We start from the raw sequence: 20231 nt of genomic DNA on the forward strand, positions 1-20231 counted from the left end.
AGATCAAGCCTTGTGCTGGTTGGGATTTCAATTAAATCACAAAAGATAGTCAACCATTTATTCTTTGAATTTGGCAATACAAAGCTTCAATCTCATAAGAATCATCACTTTGTGATCATGACACTGTGTGGAATGAAAATGGAGTATATTTGATTCAAACAAAACCAGCTGCTGTGTACGTCTGGATATCGGGTGTCATCACTAAACAAATTAATTCACACTTTCCAACAGCTTTCCTGTCAACTTTATGTTTTTTGAGAGAATTATGATGACATGCTATGCCTTATGGGTAGTATGTTCCCCTGAGTTCTCTTGTTTTGTTGACTCGTCCCCTCATTCATTGAAGGGTCGATTTTACACTTGGGCTTTTAGAATAATGGAAAGGCACTTAAGACGGGAACACGCTTTCCACCGGGGAGAGCAGTGTGAGAAAGAACATTGAGAACATGTTAAATTGCGTTATGAAATAGGGCTGTAGAGTAAAAGTGTCAAGGGCAAGACTGCTATTAAAATATTTCATCTGAGCTCAGGTTTAAACTACAGTATGTCCAGCTCACTCTGAAGTAGGAGTGTAGGAGTTTACTCGTATAGACATATTCATACGGATAGATAGATAGATAGATAGATAGATAGATAGATAGATAGATAGATAGATAGATAGATAGATAGATAGATAGATAGATAGATAGATAGATAGATAGATAGATAGATAGATAGATAGATGGATAGATAGATAGATAGATAGATAGATAGATAGATAGATAGATAGATAGATAGATAGATAGGATTTATGGGAAGTTTATAATTATCTAAAAAACAAAGTTTAGCCTCAACTAAATTGCAGCTTCATTTAGTTTAAAGGCACAGTATGTAAGTTTCACCACTAGAGGAGGTTGATTATTCAAAACAAAGGCGTAGCTTGATGACGCTGTGATTGAGCTTGAAATTATGGGAGTTTTAGACTTTCTCTTCACCTCCACAGCCGCTGGAAATGAACACCGGCCTCTGAGCTTTTATTATGCTTGTACTGCAGTCGGCCGCTTTTACTCTTTTTGTCGTGGGGTAACGCAGTGCGGTTTTACATGGTTAAAACAATAATGCTAAATACATTTAAGTGTGTTGAAAGTTATGTTATAACATTACTCTGTGTGTTCGCTCGGTGGCTGGTATGAGAGACTAGGGATGCGCGGTATACCGGTACTGGGAAAATGCCGGTACATATTTTATTTCAAACTGTTCATGATTTTACACATTCCGGTGTATGCTGCTGTTCCGAAGTTCACCGCTAGATGGCGGTGCGCTACCCAAACTGAGGCGAAACTGGCAAATGTGACGACAACAATATAGACGAACAAAATTAATAAAGCAGTTCAATCTCACTGAAGATGCCCAAATACATTTAATAAAGAGAGGAGTGAAAGTGCAATTTGTCATTTTTTTGCTTATAAAACTGTTGAAGAACCATCAGACCTAGCCAAGCATCTGTCACTATCCTGACTTTAATACTTCTTAAGAGATCGACAGGTGAGTGCATCATTTTAACACTGATTAACGCACATACATAACAATCGAATATCACAAAATCTCCAGCGTTTGTTTCAACCAATGACATTTAGATCTCATAATATTTGCATGTGTAGGCTATATTGCACTATTTACATTTGCGTTAGACATAACCGACTGTGTTTATGTGAATACTCAAGAACAGCTGTTGGATTTAACAGTGTGAACATGCATTTAGTACAACACACTCAACATTCTTAAGTACTATGTTTAGCTATTGCATCCACCTAAAAGTTCACACTACTCAGTATATTCAAGTTAAATCAACACATTTTCCAAATTTTTTCTTTAGTAGATTCAACAATTGCTTTTTACAGTGTACAGTTTTGGAACTAATGGGTTAATATGATGACAGAATTCAGATTTGTAGGTGAACGATCCCTTTAAGTTGAGAGAGAGAGAAAAAAAAATTATATTATTATTAATTAATTAATTATTATATATATATATATATATATATATATATATATATATATATATATATATATATATATATATATATATATATATAGATATATATATAGATATATATCAGATCCTATTTTGTATAATTTTTATGTAAATTGTCATGTGTAGTTTTCCCTGTTACTCGTCACCATCACTGTACAGCCGCGGGTTATATGGAGGATTGAGTAGAAAGGCTGAAGCACATTAATAACAACTCCGATGACTAATGAGAGCATGGCTGGAATAGGAGATATTTTTGGGTTTGTGTCAGAAACTCTGTTATGGCGTACTGCATAAGGTTGCACAGCCTAATATGCTAATTACAGTTTTTTTCTGGAACTAAATGAACGTGCAGCTCATTTGTTCAAAAGCAGAACTGCATTAAAGTACAAAAGCACTTCATAAAGCTTCTCTATAGAACTCAATTATACACTGTATAGGTAATTAATGTATTGGCTAATAGGAATAGAGCCAGTGTAGATAAGACGTTACTGTATGGACCTTAAATATTTTATTCATAGTGGTGTCTTCTATTTTAAGTTGAAGCAGCGGATGTAACCATTTGTTTTAATTACAGAAGCGCTCTATAAAAAACAGCAATAGCTTCGTCTCTGCTGCTGGAAGGCATGAGAATGGGATTGAAGTGAGGGAGCGAAAATCTTATTAGTCAAATGAAGGTACTCTTGTTAAGCAGAAACTGTTTAGAGAGATTCTTTGTTTTGTTGCAAACAGATTATCGCTCTTCAGTATCCACAATCAAATGATTATGTTCCTGTTGTGTATTCATTGCCTCAAGTTTTTAATTTTTGTGAGAAAACCGCTTTTGTTCTCAAGAGAACGGGCTTTTGTTTCTAGCTGGGAGATGATGGTAAATTTAGATCAGCACTCTTTCAGCTCAGCCAATTGCAACGGTGTCAGTTAAATAAGTGATTTTGGGTCTCACGGCATCCCAAAACCTCTTCCAACTGAAGCGCGGATTCAGATTAAATACAGCTGAATTTAAATTTCATGTCAACCGGTCTCCCTCCCAAATAATCTGTCTCGTCTCTTTAAATAGTTCACATTCATCCACGTGGGAAAATAATCTCACAGCAGAGAGATCCTGGCACAGATTAGCCTTTGGCATATTGAAATCCTAAGAACTTGAACTTGATGCCAGGCTTTTGAGAGGTTTTCTAGGCAGTTTGTCCTCAGATAAATCTAGAGGGATTGTGGAAGTATAATCCGAGTACCATCACAAGCCCTCCTAACATTCTCCTTATCGGGGCTCAGGCCGCGCACCTACGGAGGCTTTCTTTCCTTACAGAACGAGAGAGAAATAAGTGTGACCAACATCACTAGAGGCGGCGTAGGTTCCAGCCGAGCAGAACTTTCCAATTACCTGACACACGGACATATAAACAGCGAGTTAGCTCTGTTTAAGCCGGCAAGTTCCTCAGAGATAAGGAACGATTCTAATCTCTGTTATTGTGTTCTTAACCTTCACTTTTCATGTTTTACTAGCAGTAATCCTCCACTGAGAGATGCAGATAACAGTGATGATGATGTATGAGCTAAATGCAACTTTAATGGCTTGTACTGACTGAAAAACAAAGGCTCAGATCTTCTGTTTCAAACTAAACGTCTGTCCTGTGTGGCTGAGGGTGCAGAAGTGCTAATTAGATTTACAGACTGAAGGGGACCTCTGAGACCATATGAATCATCTATAATTTGATAGAAAAAAAATCATGCAAATCTCATATTTACATAAGAAGTTGTCCAAAATGGGGGGAGAAAAAAACACTTGCGAAGTCGGCAAAAAGAATAGCGCTGTATACTGGCACAAAGCGTTCTCATTTTGCAACATTTTAAAAACCCTTTTTTATCCAGAGTGCTGTCAAAGGATTCACTGTACGGTTCCTTTGCACTATAATTCTCTCTCTTTCTCTTTCGATGTCTGCCTTTTCAAGGTTGTAAGCAATTTCTGCATTCCCCATCTAGTCGTGTGAAATCTGATACGGCCATATCTGTCCCTGACCGATCTCATGCGTCGGTATTGTACATCAAAACAAGACGAGCACTCTCTGACACTGTCCATGAGTCATCCCTCGCACAACCTCTGCTCATTTCTCCTATTCTCTTTTCTGTCTAACATATCTATTCATCTTTTGTGATCTATGTCAAGAAGGAGTGTAAAACTCCCTTTTCATTTGAAGACACTTGTTTGAGCACTGGGGCGTGTAAGTATGCAGACATTCCTTGCAATATGAGCATGTCATGTATTTGCACAGTTTCATGGTGTGAATAGCATTTTTTTTTTACATACAGCTCCGGAAAAAATTAAGAGACCACTTAACATTGAGAAATCAATTTTAAAGGTGGGGTAAGTGCTATCTGGTAACCTTTGTTGATATTTCAAATCACCAAAACAAACACGCCCCTACCCCCAAAAGGGTCTCGGCCCTATTTTGATAGCTCCGCCCCACACTAACGTAACCCAGGCAACGACTATGGCAGAATCTGTGTGTTACTAATCCAGGTCGAATATTCAATGAAAGTCACCCTTTCCATCACAAAAACACAAACCGTTCTCATGAACAACTCGATAGTACATGGGCATGACAGTCCAGCTAACGACATATTATGACAAGATTAGAGTTATAGCAATCAAAAAACACAAACAGTTCTCATGAACAACTCGAAAGTACACGGGCATGACAGTCCAGGTAACGACATTACAATTATGACCAGATTAGAGTTATAGCGATCACAAAACACAAAACGTTCTCATGATCAACTCGATAACATTAGTATAAAAGCTCGATAGTCCAGCTAACGACATATTACAATTATGAACAAAATTAGAGTTATTATAGCGATCACAAAAACACAAACAGTTCTCATGAACAACTCAATCTTACCTGTCGGACACATTTTGTGAGCTGACGCTTGAAACCTTGAAACACTGAGGGGATTTAGTTGCTCCATACGGAGCAAATAGACAAACAAGCGAACATGACACATTGACACACATGAGCATATTCAAGCAAAAGCCGGCATATATTAGTTCTTTCTTGGCTAATGTCCGTCCTGTGTGACTCGTGTGTTTTGAATAATGACGAGCATTGAGCCTCTCTTCTCACCATCAATAGTAGACACGCCCCTTGCCTGCTGATTGGCTATAAGTTTGTTATTCAACTCGGCCCGAGTCCTTTTTCTCAAACGGTTTTGAAATAACACTTACCCCACCTTTAAGTGGTCTCTTATTTTTTTCATAGCTGTATATACACTCCTGGCAAAAAATACTTAGTGGCTAAACATTAAGCTTTGTCTTAAGGTCAGGAAATTATTGGAAATTCCATTGAGGAACCTTTTTAGCTGCTGGTATTGATGAGCTGCTTCACTGTGAAAAGTCATTCAATGTTTGGGAGTGCAGGAGAATACTGCAGAATGAATCGCTTCCCATAAATGAAAGGTTATGTAAAAAGTGATCAGATGTTATTTTTCAATAGTCCAAATTTGAACTCTATAGTGAATATTTGATCTTAAGCTCAAAATGGGATGCATTTTTTTTTACTTCTAATTAACTCTTTGAAGTCATCCACATTGAGTGGAAAAACCCTGTCTCTTCTTCCTGTAAAAAGCTTAGGGAAGTCGAGGAAAGCTATAAGTTACTTTATCTACAGTATTTGTGGAATTCTTGGTTAAAATGGTTACAACCATTAACAGATCAGAACAGATGTACTTTGCCTAATAATCAGCCAGCCACACAGCAGCAACTCAATGCATATAGCAGTGTGACATGGTCAAGACAATCTGCTGAAGTTCAAACTGAGCATCAGAACGGGGAAGAAAGGTGATTTAAGTGACATAGCTTGGTTGTTGGTGACATAAAAGCCAGTCTGAGTATTTCAGAAACTGCTGATCTACTGGGATTTTCACACACATCCATGTGGTTTACAGTGACTGGCCCAAAAAAGAGAAAATATCCAGTGAGTGGCAGTTCTGTGAGTGAAAATCTCTAGTTGATTCCAGAGGTCAGAGGAGAATGGCCAGACTTGTTTGAGCTGATAGAAAGGCAACAGTAACTCAAATAACCACTCATTACAACTGAGTTCTGCAGAAGAGCATTTCTGAATGCACAACAACTGAACTTTAAAGCAGATGGACTACGGCAGCAGAAGAATACACCAGTGCCACTCCTGTCAGCTAAGAACAGAAAAAAGGCTACAATTCACACATGCTCACCAAAAATTGGACAATATAAGATTGGAAAAACATTGACTGGTCTAATGATTCTTAATTTCTGCTGCGACATTCAGTCAGAATTTGATTTAAACAACATGATGAAAGCATGAATCCATCCTGCATACAGTTCAGGCTGGGGGTGTAATGGTGTGGAGCAGGGTATTTTCTTGGCAAACTTTTGGCCCCTTGGTATCAATTGAGCATTGTTTAAATGCCACTGCCTACCTGAATATTGCTGCTGACCATGTCAATCCCTTTATGACCACAGTTTACCCATCTCCTGACAGGTACTTCCAGCAAGGTAATGTGCCATGTCACAAAGATGTGACATCATCTCAAACTGGTTTCCTGAACATGACAGTGAGTTCACTAATGGCCTCCACAGTCACCAGATATCAATCCAGTAGAGCACCTTTGGGATGTGGTGGAACAGGAGATTTGCATCAAAGATGTGCAGCCGACAAATCTGCAGCAACTCATGTCAATATGGCACTTATGCCACCTTCATTTATTGCTTTCATGTCAATATGGCCCAAAATCTCAGATGAATGTTTCCAGCACCTTGTTAAAGTGTCATGAACACCCCCACCGTTTTAACCTGGTCATTCACACCTAAGGCCGTATGTCCACCAAAGCGTTTTTTTCACGCTGCTGGCTGGCGTTTTCAATTGTTTTCAATGGGAGTGCAGCGTTTTTAGAACGCCTGGAGCGCACCTAGGCACTGAGCGAGTATTTCATGCTCAAGCGCTGAGCGCTCAGCGTTTTTAACTGGTCGCCGAGAGTTGAAGAATGTTCAACTTTGAGTAAAATGCAGTGCTCATCACTGTCACTCTTCACCCAGCCGTCCAATCACAGTGGAGGAGGGGCAGGACAAACACAAACAGACCAACCGCCACATTCTGCGCGTCGTCATCAGATGAAAACAAGCAATAATAACGGAACAAAATGATTTAAAACAAGAACCAGAGCAAATACTTTACATTGTATCTGCAACTTTATATAGAATCAATGCAGGAACAAACTACCTGTGAAATTAGAAAGCCTTCCGTGGGTTTTCCGTATCATAACAACAAGCAAGTCTCAACACAGAATGTGGCAGTTGATCTGTTGTATTTGTCCCGCCCTTCCTCCACTGTGATTGGACGGCTGGGTGAAGTGTGACAGTGATGAGCACTGCGTTTTACTCAAAGTTGAACATTCTTCAACTCTCGGCGTGCAAAAACTCTGCACTCCTATTGAAAAACAATTGAAAACGCCAGCCAGTAGCGTGAAAAAACGCTTTGGTGGACACTGCCTATAAGAGTTGAAAAAGTCTCTAGAAATGATCGTGTAAAGCTGTGGGAAAATGAGAAAGTAGAAGGTGATAAAACTTGATTAAATGTATTAAATTTAGTGCTTTGAGTGTTTTCAGTAATGTGAAGCCTGTACATATTAGCCTGGATGCCAGCCGAACTTAGCTCCGCCCACAAAAATTTTAGGTCGGGCAGTTCGGTCTGGCCTTGCTCCATAGAGGAGTAATTATCCCCGAACAGAAACTGTTTGGAACAATGAAATCATTAGGGCGGGCTTTAGATGATGATGGACAGATGATAAACAGTAACGTAATCATGCACGTCATCAAAGGGGCTTGGATTATATTTTTTGAATCCTAAACGGAGAGCTTGTTTGTATATGCATTCACCTTCACAATTTCTCTCAGAAATGATGATCATGTTGGGTAAGTACTCTGTGTATCATTAAATTATTAATTTTTTTTACAACACTGGCAAAGATCGTGTATTCCAGCCTGATATCAGCTCGCTTTTTTACAATAAAACCCGCCAACTTCTAGCCCTAAACAATAGCTTCTCAGGGGGTTCTCCGGGGGGAAAATAGCGTTTGGGGGGTAAAATGTGTATTATTTTGGCAAGGTTGCCTGTTAAAATTCGCACTCATGGGTCTATATATCACATAATAGTCGCTTAAACCCGCGGACATAGAAAACAACCCGCGGGAAAAACGCGGACTTGGCAACACAGTGCAGTTGAGCTCTGTTGACATTTGACAATGCGTTGCTTCGTTGCTCTGATTGGTTGTAGATCTATCCAATTGATGTCTTTCCTGGTTCAGTTGAAACACGCCCCATAATCACAGCCCAATGGAGCAGTTTCAGACTCATATTCTGACTAGAATTAAATATGACCACGTCAGGCTATGTACGTAATGTTCACATCTCAAAAAAATGTGATTTACGGTTTCATGACACTTTAAATCTTTGCCATGAATAATGAAGGCACATCATAATGCAAAAGGAGTTCTAACCTGGTACTAGCGAGGTGTACATAATAAATATCTGAATATTCGTTGTATAATTGTTTCTTTAAAATAATTTGAATTGTTTTTACAATCCTGTCACAAAACATTTTGAATACTAGGTTTTCAATGTAGTAACACTAGCTATTTTAATTATTTATATTTCAAAATGTAAAACAAATAAACACATTGAAATAAAAAAATATTCATTTAAGAATCTACTCTCTTTCCATGTCATTAATCACATTATCCATATAGTTTACTCATACATGATGTGGCCATTTTGGTCACAAATTCATTACAATATTCAGGATGGAAATGTACAATAGGCTTTCAATAGATAGATTTAAATCAGTCAAAGTAATGGAAACAGCCCTTTCTGATAATATCTATAAAAGTCTCAAGTCACTTGTTCAGCCAGACTAACCAGTTTTGTTCATATTTGTTGTGCACACAAGAATATTCTTCATTTCACTGTCAGCTCTTCTGCTGTGACGAGAACAAAGGTAAAGCCTTTTTCCCTCTTTCTCCTCACTTATTCATTCTATCACTAGCTAATGGCTTCTAAAAGCTTGTTGAAAAGTGCTGTAAATGTATGGGGTGGTAATCTTGTCATTTTAAAAGCATCATCCATTAGTGTGATCTTGGTGCCACAAAAACACATTAATACAAATTTGAAGAAAGAAGTCATTTTATTAACCTTCTTGTGTCGTTTAAATGGTGTTGTAACTAATTCAAACCAAAAGTGACATTATTTCTAAATATTTTAGGGAGGGTTATGAATAAGAAAGTGCAGCAATGGCTACATGTGAAGCAAGTGAATTTGGTAAGTTCCCTGATTTATACACTTAAATTCTTGGTGCTTTTTAATAGAATTTCATATTTATGAAAGGTTCGAATCAAAGTACAACCAATTTCTAGATCCATAGACAGCAGGGAACAAGAAAATCATGTTTTTGGTATTAGGAATGCATTGTCTCTCATTGGCAGGAGTCCAGTTTCTCTATGATTTGAGGATTGTGCTATTGGGAAACAGAGCAGCAGGGAAAACCTCTTTGACAAACCTAATAACAGGTCATGCAGAGCCTCGTCTAAGGAGAACGGCTCAGTGTGTGAAGATGCATGGAGATTTTGCCGGAAGGCAGGTCACTGTAGTTGATACACCCGGCTGGTGGAAGAACTACCTTGTAAAAGAAACCCCTGAATTTCAAAAACAAGAGATTGTGCTTAGCGTAGCTCATTGTCCTCCTGGGCCCCATGCGGTTCTGCTGGTCATACGTGTCGACGCTTTATTCAAAGAAAAACACAGGAGGTCGGCGCAGGAACACCTGGAGCTTCTCAGCGAGAGAGTCTGGAATCACACTATAGTTGTCTTCACGTATAGAGACCAGCTACAAGAACAAGCTCTAGGAAAGCACATTGGAAGTGAAGCGGAGTCTCTTCTGCTCTGGATAGTGGAGAAATGTGGACACAGATATCATGTTCTTAACACTGAGAGAGCTACTGGTACGCAGCTTACAGGGCTTCTGGAGAAAATAGACGCGATGGTCATGGGAAACGGTGGCTGTCATTTTGAACTGGACAGTAAATGGTTGCATGAGGTAGAAGGAATGATGACGAAGAGATACATGAGAGCAAACCAGAGAAGAAAGATGGTACAAGAACAATGGGGGACTCCACTTGTACGGCAAGGTAAGAACCAGGGGCTAGATTCCCAAAAAGAAAGTTAAAACATTTCTTATACATTCTAAGTTTGTAAGAATGTTCCTAAGTAGACTGGGTAAACCCAGCCTGATCTGTCGGCGATTTGATTTCGCCCGGTAACTCAGTCTGGATACCTGTACATTAGAGGATGGATACCCGACCTGAGCCCGATGGGTCCCGACAGTACCCGATGGGCCGGGCCGGGTTCGGACAGATATTTAAAAATGACGTTCGTGTTCGGGTCAGGTCGGGCTCGGTCAAGTCAGCGCGATAAGGCATTCAACCGTTTAAATTTAAAACAGTTTATTATGTAAGTAGCTAATGGGCCTGTTTAACTAATGCAATGGTTTGTTTTTGTGATTAAAATACATTTAAATGATTACCCTAACATTCGTCTTCCTGTGTGCGGAAATGTGTTTATGTCGCTGTGACAACGTGCAACACGTGCGTGCATATTGCCCGCGGTGTCCTTGTCATTCCAGCCAGCAGCAGTAGTGAGCTCAACTTCAGCGCTGGTAGCAGGACCATTGAGCAGAGGAGGACAGCATTGAAGCCATCAACAGTTGATGCAATCCTTTTTCTGCATAAAACCTCGATTAGCCTAAACTTTAGGCCATTTTTGGTAGACCTTTGTTCATTTAATTTCACTGATTAAACCCTGTGTAACGCGTGCTATGTTGCCCCGTGTGCACACTGATGTGCTCATCTGTAAACATTTTAGAATGCCTTCCTACAGTTGCTTAATAAAAGCGGGGTTTTCCACACAAACAAACGTACATGTGTCATTAGTATATGAGGAAAAAAAAATGTTTTAACTGTCGGGCTCGGACATAAATCTCTTAATGCCTGTCGGGCTCGGGTCGTGTTCGGTTACTGCTTTGTAGGACGCGGGCCGGGCTCGGACAGAAAAATACTCTACTGTACAGTCATATCTACTGCTTCTCTTACACTTTTGTGGGAACCAATCACAGACTGGCTTATCCACCTCACACGCTATTGACGGGTTTAACATGATGATGGATAGAGAATCGATGGGTCTTGCCTATTGATCACGCCTCTTGTGGTCTGATTGTCATTATTGACTCATCCTCCTGTTGTACCAAATCGTTTATGATTTTCCTTCCATGCAAAACAAAATATACATCTTAAAGAGTCTCCTGATTGCTTTTTCCCCTTTTTAATGAAAGTGAATGAGACCTGGGGCTGTCAAGCTCTTAAATGACAAAAACATAAAATCTTGCAAATGTTTCAAGTGATTTGAGTATTTGAAGTCAAATGATTCAAATTACTCAATTCAAATATATGCACTACAAAAAAGAGAGAAAGTAAGATGCTCAATACCTTTTGTTCTCACTATTATTGACAAAACATCAGTGACATCTTTTGATGTAATTTGTCTAATGACGCTATGTTTAATTTGAGGGCTACAGCAAATGGAAAAAACATCTCTTTTTGTCTTCCTTTTGAGTTTGGAATGGCATGAGAGTGAGTGAATGATGACAGTTGTAATGTTTGGGTGAACTATCACTTTAATCCCAGTTTACACAGAAAATGTTGATATTTGTTGTTAACTGATCTTGTTATTAACCAGGTCACAAGCATGTCCACATTTCTAAGATGAGGATGATAGTGTTAGGTTTCCGAAGAGCTGGGAAGAGTTCAGCAGGAAACACTATTCTGAGTATGGCGACGTTTATCTCGAAGAGAACCACCACGTGTGTGAGAAGACAAGGCGATGTGAACGGGAGAAATGTGACTATAGTGGACACTCCAGGATGGTGGAAGTCTCTGCCAGTGATTGACACTCCTGAACTGGAGAAAGAGGAACTTTTATTCAGCATGTCTCTTTGTCCACCAGGACCACACGTGCTTCTGCTGACCCTACGTGTAGACATGTCATTCACAGCAGAAGAGAAGGAATCGGTGGAGGAGCACATGGAGCTTCTTGGAGAGAGAGTGTGGGCTCATACTGTAGTGCTGTTCACACATGGAGATTGTCTGGGGGACGTGACTGTAGAGGAGTTCATTGAGAGCGAAGGGGAGGCTCTACAGTGGCTAATTGAGAAATGTGGGAACAGATATCATGTCCTCAGTAATGAGAACTGGAGTGATGGCAGTCAGGTCACAAATCTGCTGAAGAAGATAGAGAGGATGGTGGCACAAAATAGAGGCCATTATTATGAAATTGACCCTAAGGCTCTGAAGGAAGTGAAGCAGAAATGGAAAGCAGCAGAAAAGAAAGCAAAGACACGGGCAAAGAAACAAAGACAGATGATAAAGATGAAGAGTGCAATGAAGGGTAAGATATTGGTTTTACACATTTGAATGCATGTTGTTAAAGTCAGCATGAAGTTCTCAAACCATTTTTTCTTCCGTAATGTGACATTTCAGAGTAAAATGCAGCACAGATGAATTTTTCAGAAGAAGTGAAGTTGTAACATTTACTAAAAAAACCTAGCCTGGGTGCCAGCCAAACTTAGCCACGGCCACAACATTTGAGGTCGGGAAGTTTGGTCTGGACTTCTGGAGCAATCAGTGCTCGAACCAGAACTGTTCGGTCCAATCAAATTGTCAGGGCGGGCTTCATACGATGATGGACAGATGATCTACAGTAACGTTATCATTCACGTCACCAAAGAGAGCTTGAGTTGAATTTGTTTGAATCCTAAACAGAGATCTTGTTCATATATGCATTCACCGTTACTATTTCTCTCAAAAATTATCATGTTGGTAAGTACTCCGTGTTTCCTGAAATTCTTTTTACAATACCGGCAAAAAGTGTGCAGTGTGCATGCCAGTGTGCATGCAGTTGAGTTCTGTTGACAACATGCGTCACTCAACTTACGTCACTAACTCTGTTGCTCTCATCGGTTGTAGGTCTATCCAATTGAGTGCAGAGGAATTTTCTTTCCTGGTTCGGTTAAAACACACCCCATTATCACAGTTCAGTGTAGCAGTATCAGACTCATATTCTGACTAGAATCTGAGTATCATGAAGTCAGGCAAAAAAAAAAAAAAAATCCAGTTTTTATACTATTAAAAAAAAACAACACAAAATACAGAACAATCACAACTTTATATTAGGTGGCCTTAAGTACAATGTACTTATTGTGTTCATATTGTATTGCAAAATACTTGCTCATATTGAGGTGGGATACGGGTAAATGTGTGGTGGTATGGGTAAGTTTAAGGGTAGGGTTAGGAGTAAAGGCCCTTTCACACCGGACACGTAACGAAAAGGCGAAACGAATAAGCGAATATTTCGCGTAAAAACCATTCACATCAGCCATGGCACGAATTTGCGCCGTTTCAGAGCTCCAACATTACACAACATTTGCAGCGACAGCTAAGAAAACACGGACACTTCATCATTCAGTGAAGACGAGCTTTTCATTTTATTTAAAGGACCGAGAAGAAGGTTTTGGGTGCAGCCAGTCTTAAAAGAACAGAATCTGAAGGGGAGGATGTTAATCTTGTACATGAGCTAAAACTTTATTATGGCCGCTTCTGCACTTACTTTCTAAAGTCTGTGGGACAATTTGAGGAGCTCCTCCAGAGACAGCAGCGCATCTGACGCGAGACAAAGCGCGCACTTCAGGAACCAATCGATCTGGAGCAGATGTTTCCAGAGTCACAATGTAAACATTTCAGTGTCACAGACGTAGGCCTACTGATGGCAACACATAAAATAAATGTCATTTTTCGCCTCAGCACATTCGCGTTCGGTGTGGATGTGCTCATTACACAAACAGCTGATCAAAAAATAAAACAATCGCGCAAATTATTTGCGCGTCAAAAACGCGTTCAGTGTGAAAGGGCCTTAAGGGAAGAGTCAGCAGAGTAATTATAAATGTAACTACAGAAAATAATTACAGATGTAATTACATGCAGCTAATTAAAAAAATGTAAGTACAATGTAAAAACGTTTGTACACAATAAGTGTATTGTATCAAATTATTAATTAAAATGTTAGTATATTAAGGCCACCTAATATAAAGGGGGTCTATTATAACTTGCCCACCCCTATATATATATATATATATATATATATATATATATATATATATATATATATATATATATATATATATATATATATATATATATATATATATATATATATATATATATATATATAATATTATTATTATTATTAGCTAATTATATATATATATAATTAGCTAATAATAATAATACATTAAAAAAATGTATAGTATTGCAGTTACAGTTATCGTTACATTGCCTGTAATTGCTTAAAAAAATGCTGCAGGATTTTTTCATAGTTCTCATTATCTACTTGTTAAAACATGTTATAAAGGGAATCATTTTTTTATTGATTTTACAGAATGCTTCTAGTCAAGTTAAGTCAAAGTGTATTATATAAAGGAACAGAAACTCACCTAAAAAGTGCTGCACAATTCAAATAAATAAAAAAGTAAGAATGAGAAAAGTAAAATGAAAGTAAAAATTAAAAGGTATGAACATTTTTTTGCATAAAGTTAAACACAGGTAATTGCTGATGTTTCCACTGCATTTGCGAACCTCTACAGGCACATTTTGGTGTATCTAGCATGTCTCTTTGTACATAACTAACAGCAAAATACAACAAAAAAAAGAAACAAAAGAGTAAAAAAGACAAAGGGATGATTAAGAGGAAGATAAGAGCTACTCAGGTTGAAAGTATTTCACTACAAACAATATTGTGGTGGTGGAGGAGGAGGAGGAGGTTTACAGAGTTCAAATTGCAAATTGAGTTTATTTTTTGTGTTTTTTATGGTCTTAGTTTATCTTTGAAAAACAATGTTTAATTTTGATGAGAGAGTTTTTGGGCGTCACCGTGTCTGCTCAGAGTTCAGTGTGCATCATAAAAAACTGCTGTGTCATGCGAGATGCATTATTTATTCTGCTGAACTTTTGAGATCAGTCTGAGTGCTTGTTTTGAGAAAGTGATATGTGATCATATAGTTTTGTTTATAGCACAGAGCAAGATCTTGTAGGGGAAAACGTTACAGTACAAAACATTTGACATTACAATCATATTCCTAAACAAGTCTCCTTACTTATTAAAATATTTCGAATTATGATTTCAACCTATTTAATTACTCCAATCCTTTTTTAATTTTTACTTTATTATTTTTGTAATATATATTGGAGAGACATGAAGTGATGAAAGGGCGAAAGACGAGGAATCGGATTGGTGAATGTTTCAGGCTGGGTTCAAACCCATATAAATTTCCAATGTAACTTCTGGGGTTTAACCGGGCAACCTTTGGGTTCCTCTTGCTTCCAACCGATGTGGATTATTATGATCACTGTATAAGGCAGAAATATTTATATGCGATGCAAAATACTATGCACTAACCATTATCGGTAATACGACCACTTGAAGAAATCAGATGAATCATAAAGGCTATCACAATCGTCTATATATTTTAGTACGTCTCGTCTTTTTATGATTCTCTGACTGAAAACTGTATTGGGAGAGAGTGCTAAAGCTCCTCGGGTCGTATTTTTGGTGGAGAATTTGTAGAAATGATCATTCTTTCTAAATGTGATGTAAACATACTGTCCTGTGACTGCAAATTAACCGAAACAGATGTGACTGAATAACAGTTGTCCTCTGTCTTTTGTGAAAACAGTAAATACCATTTTATTTCTGTGTGACTAATGTGCAAACTTGACACAAATTAATTCAGTATGATCATTGTATCACTTATTATTGCTAGTTTCCAGTGATTTGCTTTTTGATTAGTTTTCTGATAAAATTTTAGACTGGAAAAAACCCAAACTGATCAGCTGGCGATCTGAAAACCTATACATTAATTGATCCTGCATTTGTTACATGTTTGCTGGAACCAATTACAGACTGCCTTATCCACCTGGGACGCTATTGGTGGGATTAACACAATGACGGATAGAGAAGCGATGAATGGATGCCCGTTGATCATGCCTCTTGTGGTCTGGTTGAAGGACGAATCGATTGCGTACAGAGTCATTCAAATAATGCCAGTTGATCACGCCTCTTGTGCAGTAGAAAATACAGAGCAGACTCCTCAGAACAATGTTCAATCTTAAATTGAGCTTGGTCTGGTGACCCTTTTTATCTAATCTTATGATAGAAGTATTGTTTGCCAGACCTGTTAATACATATGGGTTCCTCAAATCCGGTCCTTTAGTTCCAACCTTATTCTTAGGATTATTCTTATATTATTCAGCAAACACTTTCAAATACATTTTTAAGTCAACCCTGAATACATTCAATTGTTTTGTTGTTTTTAGTATTTAAACTTGTTACTCACCATGAAAAAAATAGTACCTCTTCGTCAACTGTTTCTAAAGGCGTGGCTTTTACTGAAGAACACTTAGTAATCAGGTGTTTTTCATGCATCTTTTTCTAGGTATTGGAAAAGATTTCTCTGAATTTGATCTTGTGCTTCTGGGTTACGGAGAAGCTGGAAAGAGTTCAACAGGAAACACTATCCTCGGCCAGCAGGCGTTTGGATCAAGAAGAACAGCCCGGTGTGTTCAGCGACATGGAGAGGTTGGAGGACTGCAGGTCAACATCATAGACACCCCTGGCTGGTGGAAGCACCTGCCCATAGAACAAACTCCTCAGCTAAACAAAGATGAAATCACACACAGTCTATCTCTATCCACTTCTGGTCCTGTAGCTTTCATTTTGGTCCTTCGTGTCGACTGTTCCTTTAAAGAGCAGGAGCGGAAGGTGATGGAGGACCACGTGAGGCTTTTGGGTTCCACGGTTTGGGATCAGAGTATAGTTCTGTTCACTTTCGGGGACCTGCTCGGAGACAGAGCCGTTGAGCAGCACATTGAATGTGAAGGGAAAGCTCTGCAGTGGCTTGTTGAGAGATGTGGAAACAGGTATCATGTTTTTAATAATAAGGCCATGGGTGAGAGCCACCAGGTCAGAGAGCTGCTGGAAAAGATACACCAGATGATTGCAGCAAACAGAGGGTGTGATGACATGGACATGCGGGAGAGGAGGAAGGTGGAGGAAGACAGAGCAAACACCAGACAGAAGGCGCAGGGACGAGGAGAGGAAGATGAATTAGATGGTGAATTTGATGACGGTGACGAAAATGAAGTCTTCTTGTGAGTGGACAACTTCGGGTTGGACAACATTCATTTGAGAGGGGAGAGTTACAAAGTTGTGGAAATCATTTTCTTAATCAATGGATTTGTTTTCTAGTAGAAATATCAAAACTTCTTAAAACAAGTTATTAGGGGTCCAAGCACGTAGTAATTAAAAGTTCCAAGCATCAGCATTCTCCCCTAAAAGTGTAAGCCGTAAGTCTTATGCCCTGATTCCACCGAAATTACCCAGAACAATTTGTACCAGAAACTTTTTTTTTAATAGCAACCCCCCACTCCCACCCCATTTACACTGCAGTCTAAAGTCCCATGAAGATTAGATAAATTAATCCGGTGATGTAGGACTGCATGCGACTGCTCCTCCCAGTCTGCGACGGACAGTAATACTTTTTGCGCGACACGGTCTGCAACAATAACAAGTATGGAGGAGATTCAAGCTGTGCTGCTTTTGCTGGTTATGTATTGGTTTACTAAAGAGGTAATTAACAGAATGGCAGAAAAGAGCACTGACACTAACTAAAGGATAATTTGAAATCTTGTAAAGCTAGATTTTAAATGACAATGTATGTTATTGTCAGCTATTACGGATTTTGACCGGGAGATGGCTGAGACGAACGTGCGCCATCAAACAGAAAGAGCAAGACTGACATTTACTGAACGCAGAACAAACATCACAAAAGACTTTTAAAATGGTCGGTTGAAATAAAATGCTGTGTGAGCTAAATTAATCAGCACGTTCAGCGCCCAAGTCCCCCCCTCGAAAGTTCCTGAACTTTGAAAAAGTACTACCTCGCGAGGGCTGTTTGGAGGGGGAAATATTAACCCGGAACTTCATTTAGACCCTAGTTTCTGCGGTCGAAACACACCGAGTACCACCCCAAAGTTCTTAGTTCCAGGAAAAGTTCCTGCGGTGGAAATGCCCCCGATTGGCCACCTAATATAAATATAATATATTGGCCTAAGTCAAAAATACAAAATTGCTCATAACTCCTAAAACATTAGGCGAAGGCTTAAGTCTTATATTGTTGAAATCCTTCTCTAGAGACGGAATGCATGCCCAAGACTCAATTGTTGCCCTGACAAAATATCCGGGTATATCGAATTTTTTTGAGATTTTTCTTTTTGCTAGGTTTTTAGCACAATCGGAACCACACCAGTGCAGCAAGATTGCCAGAGTGCAGAAGAGTCTGACTGTTCTCGAGCAGTCTCGAAAGGCTGTCAAAATGTTTGAAGTAGGAGGAGCCACTTTTACTAAAATGCCCATAACTCATGAACGGAATGAGATATTTTCACTAAACCTGGTGCACACATGCAAGAGCTTATTCTGTGGTCATGTGGAAAAGCATGCTGTGACTGGCCCCTTTGGTGACTTTACAACATGGAAAAAAACATAAAAATGGCTATAACCACTCAATAAATCATTATGCTTAAAACAAGAAACAGTGCCGAAAGGGTTATAAAATAACATTATTAAACATGTATAAATATATAAAGCAAGTAATTGTATCTTGTTTCAAGGAAGTTTCGATATTTTTCATGAAAAACAAGACAAGATTATAAATACATAGCAAATTTTAACAGTGCATTAATGACATTTATATTTCACAAAGTAAAATATGTAAATCAGTCAACTAGCTATAAATTGCTATATTTATGCGTAAACAAGAAAAAAAATTATTAGCAAAATGAGCATATATAAAGTAATATATATGCATTATTTTTTTTTTTACAATAAAACATTATATGGTGACATTCATATTTCACAAAGACATTTTTCAAGCATGCAATATATATGTGAAATAAGTAAGGGTTATTTTTATAAGTAAGGGTCTGTTTTTAAAATGTAGAAATACTCTAGAGATCAGTTGCCATATCTTTACTGTCATAAATGTACAGACCCCTTAGTGTCAAGAATATTAAAATTTGATACATTTGCACAACACATTGCTGTGAGCAAAGTGGCACACATTCAGGAGGAATATGCAAATGAGATGCCACAACACAATATTTAAAAAAAGAAAAAAAGAAAATAAAGAAACAACCCTCATGCAGCATTGAAAAGATGTTTGCTTTGGATTCATATTCACCCGTACAGATACATTGTCAATGTGTGTTGTTTCCATCTTTTTTCATCTAAACACCTTGAAGTTGCTATTTTTCGCACTGCGGTATATTATTTCTCAAGGACTATGAAGCCCATGTTGTTTCAAACATTTATGAATTCTTCTGTTGAACATAAAAGAATATATTTTAAAGAATGTTGGTAACCAGACAGTTGATAGCCATTGACTTCCATACTAGGAAAATTGGAAATCGATGGCTACCATCAACAGTCTGGTTACCAACATTCTTTAAAATATCTTCTTTTATGTTCAACAGAAGAATGAAATTCATAAATGTTTGGAACAACACGAGGTAATGATGACATAACTTTTAAGTGAATAATACAACATACATAAAACAAAACATTCTGGTGTATTGCTATTGAAATGGACTATATATATATACAGTCTTGTTCAAAATAATAGCAGTACAATGTGACTAACCAGAATAATCAAGGTTTTTAGTATATTTTTAATTGCTACGTGGCAAACAAGTTACCAGTAGGTTCAGTAGATTGTCAGAAAACAAACAAGACCCAGCATTCATGATATGCACGCTCTTAAGGCTGTGCAATTGGGCAATTAGTTGAATTAGTTGAAAGGGGTGTGTTCAAAAAAATAGCAGTGTCTACCTTTGACTGTACAAACTCAAAACTATTTTGTACAAACATTTTTTTTTCTTCTGGGATTTAGCAATCCTGTGAATCACTAAACTAATATTTAGTTGTATGACCACAGTTTTTTAAAACTGCTTGACATCTGTGTGGCATGGAGTCAACCAAC

General features: G+C 38.3%; 1 protein-coding gene across 1 annotated transcript; it reads left to right on the top strand.

Annotated features, from left to right (window-relative positions):
- The first annotated feature begins 9297 nt into the window (after nucleotides 1-9297).
- Nucleotides 9298-18934, top strand: LOC137083692 (GTPase IMAP family member 8). The gene is made up of 4 exons (XM_067449635.1): nucleotides 9298-9355; nucleotides 9520-10221; nucleotides 11825-12532; nucleotides 16632-18934. Exons 1-4 carry the CDS (start codon nucleotides 9328-9330, stop codon nucleotides 17348-17350), a joined length of 2157 nt encoding a protein of 718 aa, XP_067305736.1. The 5' UTR covers nucleotides 9298-9327; the 3' UTR covers nucleotides 17351-18934.
- The last annotated feature ends 1297 nt before the right edge of the window (nucleotides 18935-20231 follow it).

The sequence above is a fragment of the Pseudorasbora parva genome, chromosome 7 (genome assembly GCF_024679245.1).
Source record: "Pseudorasbora parva isolate DD20220531a chromosome 7, ASM2467924v1, whole genome shotgun sequence".
Taxonomy (NCBI): domain Eukaryota; kingdom Metazoa; phylum Chordata; class Actinopteri; order Cypriniformes; family Gobionidae; genus Pseudorasbora; species Pseudorasbora parva.